This window comes from Mesitornis unicolor, unplaced genomic scaffold, assembly GCF_000695765.1.
Source record: "Mesitornis unicolor isolate BGI_N332 unplaced genomic scaffold, ASM69576v1 scaffold8824, whole genome shotgun sequence".
Classification (NCBI taxonomy): domain Eukaryota; kingdom Metazoa; phylum Chordata; class Aves; order Mesitornithiformes; family Mesitornithidae; genus Mesitornis; species Mesitornis unicolor.
This window is the reverse complement of record NW_010178021.1, coordinates 63,396-74,196: the sequence shown is the minus strand read 5'-3', so window position 1 is coordinate 74,196 and position 10,801 is coordinate 63,396. Positions and strand designations below refer to the sequence as shown.

The window sequence follows — 10,801 nt, the reverse complement described above, 5'->3', positions numbered from 1 at the left end:
GGTTTTGGTACACATTCGTAGTATTTAATACAACCAGTATTTAAAACATCTTTAGAGTCTCAATACTGCTCATCTAAAAATGCCTCATCTGAGTAGGCTTTCGATAGGGGTCTTCATGCACTTAACCTATATTATTTGCCTAGTTCTTCCTAAAATGAGGGAAATCTCTATTTCCAAGTCGATGAATGAAGGATGTTTGAGGTGACGTTGTTGTGAAATTGCTGTCTATTTAAAAAGATGCTGCTGATATTTCCTAGAAGAGACTTTACTTTCTACAGTCAAAATTAATCTAGGAAAAGCATAACTGTTACCAATGTAATCTGCTGCCTTTGTTTTAATGCATCTTTAAAAGGCTTTTCAATGGGGATTTACTGCAGGTTTTCCCCTCTTTTACAGATACGGTGAATAAGGACACTGAACCCAAAGATCCGTATCCCATACCAAGAAAGATTATGGCTGAACCAGACTACATAGATGATGACAATCCTGAATTAATTAGACCCCAGAAATTAATTAATCCTGTGAAGTCATCCCGGAATCATCAAGATCTCCACAGAGAGCTGCTTATGAATCAGAAAAGGTAAGAGTCTAAAAATCACTTGTGCCACCCTCCCGCCCCAGACACACAGCTTGAGCTTTACCTTCATCAGAATTACTTTTTGCCTGAAACCCGGCAGACGCTTTTTGTCGATTCAGATCTTGTAGATAAAATGATTCTGATTCTTAACTGTGGCATTTGTTTGTTTGAATTTCAGTTGCTCTGCAAAACCTTGCTGTCAAGGACTTCTCGCTTTGTTCTTGTGAATCCTCACGAAGGGTCTGTTTCTGCGGGAAGCAGTTCGGTTCTCCCCGATCACATTTCATATTGATTAGCTGAGCACTGTAATTTGTCTCGAGCTCTTAACTTTATCAAATATTTGCTGTTACCAGCAGGATGATAATCAAAGAAATGGTGTATTTTATTTCACATGAAACCGGTCTCTGTTTACTTGATACTTCATGCACTGCAGTGTGACAGTCTGGTGCCTGCTCCGCTGCTGCACAAGTGTTTCTTTGTCTCATATGCAAATGCCACTCCCTTCGTTCTGGGAGGGGATGCACAGCTGTTGCTCCATACATTGCTTTTAGAGATGTGAAGCACTGCAACTTGACTTCCTCAACTTCGGAGACACAGGCACTTGGCCCAGAGGTAGCTGCAGTTGTTCTGTTAAATCTCTTCAGCAACGGAGGACTCATTTAGAATATGTATTAAGAAAAAAGCCACCCAAAATGGACTTTCCAAAGGCGAGGGTGAGGATATCCACAGAACAGGAGGAACAATATTTCAGAGTGCATCTGAGAATAAAGTTGCTGGTAGCAGCCATTCAGGCTTTTTGAGATGCAGGACCCTGATAAAGGAGAGGAGAAGCTGTTGCTTTGGCAGCTCCAGCACAAGTGGATTTGTCTTTAAGCAGGAAGAGTCACATAATGAAAGTTTCTCTTTTTGTTTCTGGTGGGGTAGTATTTTGAGGGGAAAAGGAGTCTTTTCTATGTGTAATAGCAAAATCCTCGCAAATGCTAGGCTTAGATCCTTAATTCTAAATGAATTGCATACACAATACAGCATTTCTGTAGTGTTGAAGAAGTAGAAATGTTTTACAGAATGCCAACTGGATTGGAAGAAACCGGCCTAAATAGGTGTTTGTCCTATTTTTTGTTAATGGGATTAAACATCAAAGTCAGTTCCCCTCACCAAGAAATTTATAGGCATTGAAGAAGGATAGTTGAAGTTTCCCGACTTAGGATCTTACTCTGAAAGCTGTGGAGGCTGCAATAAATTAAGGCTATCTTTTTTTTCTTTTAAGTTTATGAAAGCATAAAGGACTTTTAAATAGTATTGAGTTCTTTTCTTCTAGGAGAATATCCGCTTACACAGAGGAGTTGTGCGGCCCTCAATACCCGCTCTTCTCTTACTGTGATTTTGGTTAGCTGCAGCTGGTAATTTTAGATTGTTATACTTTATTTCTTATACTTTGAGGGTTTTCACCAGCAGAAGAACTGCTATTTTTGACAAAAGCATTAGACTTCTGTGCTTTGTGCCGCTGCGCTAGCTCTGATACAAGGCGTTTCGGTAATGTAGATATTACACTTGTGTTCTGCTTTGCTGCTGCGAAGAGCCATATGTGTGGAGGACTCCTAGTGCTCTTATGGAAGTCTGATTACCGTGCACCTTATTTTATTGTGAAGACTCAGTGTAGGCACCTGCAGCTTCGTTTTTTGACCAGTCATTTCTGGATCTTAGAAAGTATTAACCAATGGTGCTCCGATCATTCTCCATGGCTACTGTGAGCAGTGGCTGTTGGGTCCTGAACTGATGTAGTTATTTACTTGCAGAAATTGTAGTTGTTTTGGGCAAAGAAAGAACCAGGTCCCTCAAGGCACTGATCACTTACCTTAAACTATTTTTACGTATTAGGACTCAGCCTCAGCTCTGCAGAGTCTTGGTCATGTCCCTTCCAAAGGTTTTAACCTAACTTGTGCACACTTTGCTTTCTCTGTACCAAAGCTTTGAGGATTTTTTTATTTAACCAGAACGACCACCAGGAGGTGATTCAAGCCTCTCAGTTTATCCAGTAGCTGCCTCTTTGTTGCTTTTCCTTTTTACATGTGAGAGTGGAGATGGGATGGACGTTACCGTTGTTCTGTTACCATCCCCACTCGATCAGACCAAGAGATTGTATTTACCTTATCTTTTCTGGGTGCCCTTTACCATAGCTACAGCACATCTGAATCACTCGTGAGCCTCTGCTTCCTAAAACGTGCAATCTTACTTACAAAAAGCAGGAACAAGTGAAGTTACTTAGCAGTTTGCTGCTGGTTCATGGCTCTCTTGATTCCTGATTGCCAGCGTGGAAGTTTCCATTGATTCAGCTCTCACTGACCCAGTAGTAGTAGTAATAAAAAAAATCACTCCAGCTTGTCTCTGCATGACTAAAATTTTATGTGTTAAAATGTAATTAAAATAGCATGAAGCATAAAATATTAAAACAATCTTGTAGCTTCTGTTGCATTCAGGCCATGAGATCTATTGTGAGAAATAGGGAACAGCATTTGGTGTTGCTAAATATTTTATTTCACTGTCAGGGTAGGTACGGGGACGGGGTGTTGCATAATATATGGAGTCATTCATAGGTGTTACCAAAAAATGCATTTTAATGTATTATTGTCAGGTATGCATGCTGTGAAAGAATTAGGCAACCACAGATACACAGGAAGTAGGGAAGGATAAAAACGCACTTTCTCAAAGCTTATTCAGATTGTTGAATTTCCTCAAGTTGAAATAAAAAATGGTTGATGTTAAGCTCACTGCTGGATGTTTTCACATGTTAGTCTTCGCATGGAAGACAACAAAAACCGGCAAATTTTGGATCGTTCTACTCTAACTTAAGTGATGCTAATATCTGAATAACAGGGAGGGCTTTGAATCTTATCATAACAGATTTTGGAAATGTCATAGCGTAACAGAGATAAAGGAAATAGCTGAAGTCACAAAATGAGTAGGAGTGGATGTGTGCCTGTGTAAAAAAGCAGTCGTGCATCTTCCCAAAGAGTCAGCTTTCTCGTGGTGGAGCAGCTGGCTTAGAAAGCAACTGGTGCTGAGCAGACTTGGAGCATTCAGTGCCTCAGGTCTGGTGAGAGGGAGCCTCCTCCAGCCTTGGTCTGTCCCCAAGGTGACTGCACCTTTCTTATGCTGGATTTTTGCTGTCTTAACCTCCGTGTGCTTCTGAGGGTAGACTGGAAATAGCTCCGTAGCCTGGCATGGGTAAAGCCTTCACATTTTCTAGGAGGGACAAAATCCTTGATTTCTGGGAGCAGTGTGACGAAATCCAGGAGGAGACCACTTAGTTCTGTCCATGCAAACTTCTGTGGGCATAATACCCTGCAAAAGACTGTCTGAACACACTCTCTTGGAGCTATCAGCCACCAAGGGGAGTCTTTTTGCCCAAAGTTTGCTTCTAGCTCTGCTAGAGTCGTGATTTGTGATGGCTTTTTTTTTTTTTAATCCATTCTTCTGGAATTCAGAAAATAGAGGGAAGTTGAACGATGAAAGTGAAAATAGTGAATTAGATGGTGTTTCAAGGTCCCTTCCAACTCCTAACATTCTGTGATTCTGTAAATTATACAGGAGTAACACTAGAATGCATGTTAAAAGGAAATATCCTCAGTAATAATATGGCTTATATTTTAGTTTAGAGTTTTGGTTAGAAAGCATGCAAATGTCTGCATATTTTTTTCCTTTTAATTCATTTTTTATATTCCAATGTATCTAAATGGGCAACTGCTTGACTTTATAAAACCTGCCTGCAATTCTGTGTGAATTCCTGCTAATTAAAACTGACCTCTTTCTTCCCTGTTTTTGCCCCCCATTTAATTTGAAGGGGTCTTGCACCTCAGAACAAACCAGAGCTACAGAAGGTGATGGAGAAAAGGAAACGAGATCAAGTTATAAAACAACAAAAAGAAGAGGAAGCACAAAAGAAGAAATCAGACCTGGAAATAGAGCTACTGAAAAGGCAGCAGAAACTGGAGCAGGTAAGATGGGGAACAGCACTGCCTTTACACAACTACATCTGAGCTACTCACCTGAGGCTCCCGTTGCAGACAAGAAAGAAGCAGCAGCCGAGTTTTGGCACATTTCCTCTGGTCAAATGCAGATATATATTTTCAGGATGAATCAAATCACACTCTGTCTACCTGTTTGTTGTCACTTACTGTATAGGAACTGCATTTGGTGTTTATCTTTGGTCAAATGAGTCCTGCACCAGTCAACAGGGATGTGTGTGAAGCACTGACCTTATTTAACCATTGAAACTGTAGTGAACTAATCAGCTTTTGTACTAATGATCCACTGAGAAAGGCTGTTAGGCTGTAGTGCATCAAATCTGGATGCTTAATGAATAAAAAAGTCAATGGATTTTTTCCTCCTGGGTTACAAGGGAAACTTTAAAAAGGTCTTAAAATGTATGATCCCATTGGCATTTTCAAATGAAGGAAGAGATTCTCAGAGCCTGAGCATGGAGATGATGTGGAGTTGGTGTTTGTTGTGGTGAAGCTTAGGACTAGGGACAGGGTGAGCCAAATGTCTCTGTGCCTCTTAAGGCACTTCGTGTACCTGCGAGGAAATATTTCTATAGTGAAACACCCCATAAAGAAGTCACTGTGCATCAAGCTTCGCATTTATTTTTAAATGAATGAATGCTTTGAAACAGCATCTCCTGTTTTTCTCAATGGAAATCAATTAAGCCAAATAATTACTCTTGAAAATTGAGGTGTAATCCAATCATTGTTTTGGTTTTGGGGCACTTATTACAGGATTTTTTTTAATTAGGCTTAGAAATATTTTAGGAGGGGAAAAGCTATTGTATTTTTAAGTATATCATCCTGTCACTTCCTTTCTGCTCTTAAGGGCACAGCTTCAGATGAATTCAGCTTGTGGGAAGATTTGATTTGAAACTGAGCCACCCAAGGACATATGTAGAATAGAAAATTGTGTTAGAAGAGGAAAAGCCTGCCCGTTGCAAACAGTGTTGTGACTTTGTAAGCACCATAGGAATGGCATTAATTGACAGCACGATTCATGGAGGAACATTGTCATGATTTACTGTAGCCAGGCATGTCACTTGCCAGGGAAACAGAGCCAAAGGAAAGATTATGTAGGTGAGCTGTATGTGGTCCCCATTAATCAGGGAGACCTTAGTCTGTTTAAAAAAAAGGCAAACCTAAAACATCCTTTCAGGAGCCTTTTTGTTCTGCATGGGCATTGTAGAGCCTTGCCCCATAGAGCAGAGCATACAACCTCACTGGCAATTCCCAGTGTCTGCATAGCCAGGAGCTCCAGCTGGGTTAAAAATGTCAGTGAGTGGGCTCTCAAAAGTGGACAACTAAGGGCCAAGAGGATTTTTTTAAATTGCTTTTTGTGATAGACAAAACAGATACACCAAGAGAGGCTCAAGGTAGATACAGGAATCCATACCTAGTTGCTCAAAAATAAAATCTGCAGATGTGCTCAGTAGTAGCTGTTCATATGTGTTCTCCTGTAAGGCACATTTGTTCTTGTCCTGTTGTAAAAGCCAGAGAAGGGAATTATGGTTGTTTCTGTAATGAAGATGTCCAAGAATGTCTTCAAAAATGCCTCGTCTTGTTCTCATACTGGGTTTGCAGTTTTTGTCCATCTGGCAAAGGTGGACATCTGGAACAAGATAGAGCCAAGGATTTGAAAAGATTTATTGTTTTTGAGAACAGATACTCCCAAAGAAATGCAACTTCATGTTTTCCATGAGAGAAAGGAAGCAGTTTAAAAAGTTTTTGCATGGCCAGTTATCAAAGCCTTCATTTTCTTGTCTTGTATTCCAATGATCTAACTCACATACTGTTTTTTACATGTGATTCTCTTTTAAGCTGGAACTCGAGCAACAGAAGATACAGGAAGAGCAGGAAAATGCACCTGAATTTGTCAAAGTCAAGGGCAACTTGAGGAGGACGGTCCAGGAAGCAACAGAAGCACCGGACTCCTAGAGCCAGCGCCTGCTGAGACTTCCAGCTTTCCTGCGGAGAGGCTTTTGCAAGTTGTCTCAGATTTGCCCCCCAAGAGGGAAAAAAGCAGCATCCAGCTGCCACTCACTGAAGAGGAGATTTTTAATTCCTGGGACGTGTGGATTAAAAAGACAGTACCTTAAAGAGATCGGCTTGCCAAACGCAGTCCTGAGATCGATGGATAAGGAGTCTGTTTGTCAGTTCAGTGTCATGGACCAGGCTGATGTGCTTACTCAGAGATTTTAACCAGGGATGCTACAGAAACTCCTTCAGTGTTGCACTGCTTTATATCTCTTGTGATCCTAGTTTAGTGGAGATACACAGATTATATTTTGCTTTAAAACAGAACGAAAGTCCTCCTGTGATTTCTTATGAAGCTTTGCTGTGCAGGTAAATTTCCTCCATCTAGACCTACAGCCTGGGTATATCCCACAGTGATTTGTGTTTCTCAGATCTGGGAGGACACGAGGTATGTTGGTCACTGCTGCCCATCCCTACTAGGATAGGCAGGTGTGGGCAAGATGAGAATGCTTAAAATTCACCAGCAGTGAAAAGTTGAGCGGCCTTAAAGCCCGTTTCTCCCTGTTTGGCATGTAGAGTTTGGGCTATGAAAGAGCTGAAATCTCGTGATCCTCTCATCAGGGAGAATCCAGAAGCTGATTTATCTCTGTCTCTAAACTTACGCCATCATGTGCAGGCCTGTGCAGTGCTACCTGTGAATTTACCTCTCAATGCAAAATGACCCATCTTCTACTTTGTGTGTTTTGAAATCATACTTTGCTATTGTGGCCTTTCTCTTCCGAGGACACGCTGATCTGAGTACACTGTTAACGCATTACTTGGTAGTGTTTAAACTCCTTTGCTGGACCTGAAATCAGCGATCTGCTCTGCCATCGGTTCCTGCTCTTTGCCAGCAGGAACTTGTTGCAGTTCGTGCAACAGAGCAGTGTTTAAACCAGACCAAACTGATCATTGGAATCTGCTGAACTGGAATTTTTTTTCCCTAAAGTGAGGCATGAAATGAAATTCAATCTGTCCCATCCTTCCTTTAGCCTCAAGAAAGCAGGGAAGTGTGTTACCACTGAGGCTTAGGGTCCAATTCTGTCACCTTCTGCCTTTCCACGAGTTGCCCCTGTGGCTTGCCATTAAATAAAGTATTGCTGAGCTCGTACAGGGATGGCGCCATCTGATCCTTCATGCTTATGACTACTAGTTATCCAGGAAAGCCTGGGAGGAGGAACGGGGAATAGGTTACTTATGTAGGATTGGTTTCTTGGTTTCTTCATTTAAGAATCAGATTCTTACCTGGTGTGAATGGGTGCAGATCTCTTATCTTCACAATCTGGGGAGAAATGCTCATCTTCCATGGTCGGCACAGTCCAAGCTCTCACTGAAGCTGCGTTCATCCGTATCAGCTGAGGATCTAACCCTAGTCTTTGCCTTAGGATGCTAAACAAGATAATTTCTGCTTTGTAATTACATTGGACATAGCTGTTTGAGAACACTTTTTGTTGATATCCACAGTGATGTGTTTGTATTGTAAAGCTGGTGGGGGAGGGTTTGTTGGTTTGGTTTTCTGAGTTCCTTTTGCCTTTCCTGTAAGTATTGGACTTTTTAAATGCAATTTCAGCATAGCACCTGGGACAACATGCTCACAATTAGAAATGTTTCCCAGGTACAGGCTTCAATTTGTCAACATCCAGGCATTTTTAATGAGGACATAATCAGATCGAGAGTAAATTGAATTGCGATAAGTGCATTGCCATTGATTTGGACTTGCAGCATGACTCACGTCTAGAAGATTAAATGTGAAGATGGTCTACCAGACCGTTCAGATTATGGACATACAAAAGACAAAGGCCAAATGTAAGACTCTTCCATGTATTTTCTCATCAAAGGAACACCCTGAATGCTGCAGGTTCTTCCCTCTCTCCTTCCCTTCTGCTGGAGGGAGAGGATCTTCTTTTCTGGCAGTGCATTATTCAGACACTTGCACTGATTGAGCTTATTTCATGTTGCTGAGACAGCACTGTATGAGCCCTCCATGCCGCACTCATGTTTTAGCCATTCCCAGCCTACCAAACCTCATGCCTCTTGGTTTCCACTCCACAATTAACCTGCTTGGTATGGAAATGTCCAGAAGTTGGTGAGGAAACCCTCCTCTGGCTTGAGCAGACCATTTCTGCTCGGTAAGCATGGCAATCCTGCCATGCGTGCACAGTGAAATGAAGTTGGTGTAATCCAAATGGCACCAGGGTCGGCGGGGGACGAGGACATCCCTGTGGCTTTGGTGAGTGCGTTGGATTGGGCCCTTCATGGCCGAAGCCATTCTGCTTTCTCTCCATCTTAGCTGGTGATTCAGGGTAGAGTTTCCTCTTTCTGAAACACAGGAGGCCAGAAAACTCCCTTGTACATATAATTTGAGGTAGGTTTTTGTTTTCAGTTGGACTCAATTCCCTGTGTGAACATCAACGTGTGTGTTACATCTTGGACTTCTGCTGACCCTTTAGTCTAGGATTCCCAGCCACCTCCATGTCGATTTGACAGGCGAAAGCTTGTCTTCAAAGTCAGGATTGGGCTAGAATGGGTGACCCTTACATGGGGGGCCAGCTGGCCACACCACAAGTGTCCTGTGCGGCTACTCACGTGAGAAACTGCTCGCCAGTGGGCATAAGCAGTTCCTAATCTGCCCTTTAGTGATATGGGTTTTGGAGCAATCCAGCAAATACTTCAGTGATTTGAAAACGGCTCACTTACCAGTTTGTACTTTTTTAAACCTCTTGCTTTTTATAGTATAGTAGTAGATTTTTTAGCATTTTTGTGGCTTTAATCTTCTGTTAATATCTGCACTTGTTTGAGTGTACATATATAAATATATATAAATATAAAAAGGGAGCCTTAATGGATTTGTTTTCATAATTTAATATTTTTTGTATTTGCTCTTGTATAATTGTTTTTAACTAAAGGTATTACGAGAATGAGGGTGGAATACTTAGAACCAAAGTTACGGTTAATAAAATCTACCACGTGCTTGGCCTATGCGGTGGTGTCTGTCGTGTCCTGCAGAAAACAAAACCTCGGGGACTGCGCTGAGATACCCAGGTTATTTAAAATTCTGCAGTGCAGGGGGGTAATACCAAGATCGTGATGACCTTTCATTCCTTAAAACTGTGTTCATGTTTGTATATGCAGAATTATTGGCAAATTAGTTGGCAGAAAAAGCTTATTCTGTCTCTCAGTCTTGCTATCTTCTGAATGTTTCTGACGCAGGAAATTTTCCAAAGGACTGTGTAGCTGTTCAGCTAGCACAAGGTGAGGAAGAGCATGGAAGGAAACTTCTGGTGGGGATCGAATAATTGTGAAAATCTTTCCCTGCTAACTTCATCAGTTGGCACCAGGCAAAATTCAACCCTGGAATCGTTAGCATTGCAGCAGCTCTATCTTAAAAGGGAGTGAGGAAAGAGAAATTAGCCTTATCCTGGGTTCAGACCTGCAAAAGTCCTATTAATTTAGCCAAGGCTCATGCCTGTGGTTTTAGTAGGAAAAACTTGAACCTGTGAAACAGTGTGCACAAATTATTTTCTAAGAGCAAAATCCTGTGTCAAGAGCAGACAGAAAATTATCAGGGGGAGGACCAGGGCTGGGACAGGTGTGGGTCACCCCTTCCCTGTGGAGATCCTCAGCTCTTGCTGGTGAGCCCTGGTCAGATGGGGACAGGTGGTGATGGAGGGGAGCTGGAGAGGAGCAGGAGGTGGAGGAAGTGGGGGAGGAGGAGAGCAGCGAATTCGGAACAGATGTCGGGAAATGCTTTTCTGAAGAAAAAAGGCTCAGCATGTGGACTGGGTGCTGGCAGTGCTGCTGGTGCAATGGCGCTGGACCTGCTCCAGGAGCTGTCAAATGTGGGGGGAGGTAAGAAAGAACAGAGCGTTAATAGGGGGTGGGTTTCCATGGCCCGATGGAGACACTGCCCTGCGCTCTCCTGCCTCTGTATCCGAATGTGGTTTGAACTATCCTTTGATATTTCGCTCCAACTCCAGGAAGAGAACAGCGAGGGTATGTGATCTGCTTTTGTAGCATGTCCAGCGGAAAAGATGATCTTCCTTTCATATGCTTTTTTGGACTGTGATGAGCTAATACGTTTTGTCATGTGGCTTTACAAGCACTGGTCTGCTGGAGGGCTTTGCTCGTGCTCCTGTGGCAGATGGGTTGTGTCACGCCATAGCTGTAT

General features: G+C 42.2%; 1 protein-coding gene across 1 annotated transcript; it reads left to right on the top strand.

Annotated features, from left to right (window-relative positions):
- The first annotated feature begins 398 nt into the window (after positions 1-398).
- FAM107B (family with sequence similarity 107, member B) lies at positions 399-7,162 on the top strand. Its single transcript, XM_010182306.1, has 3 exons — positions 399-580; positions 4,419-4,572; positions 6,439-7,162. Exons 1-3 carry the CDS (start codon positions 453-455, stop codon positions 6,553-6,555), a joined length of 399 nt encoding a protein of 132 aa, XP_010180608.1. The 5' UTR covers positions 399-452; the 3' UTR covers positions 6,556-7,162.
- Positions 7,163-10,801: the final 3,639 nt, after the last annotated feature.

Coding starts and splice junctions, on each gene's coding strand:
- FAM107B (XM_010182306.1), top strand. CDS start 453: ATGGCTGAACCAGACTACATAGATGATGACAATCCTGAATTAATTAGA. Junction 581..4,418: donor CTGCTTATGAATCAGAAAAG/GTAAGAGTCTAA, acceptor TTTAATTTGAAG/GGGTCTTGCACCTCAGAACA. Junction 4,573..6,438: donor GGCAGCAGAAACTGGAGCAG/GTAAGATGGGGA, acceptor TTCTCTTTTAAG/CTGGAACTCGAGCAACAGAA.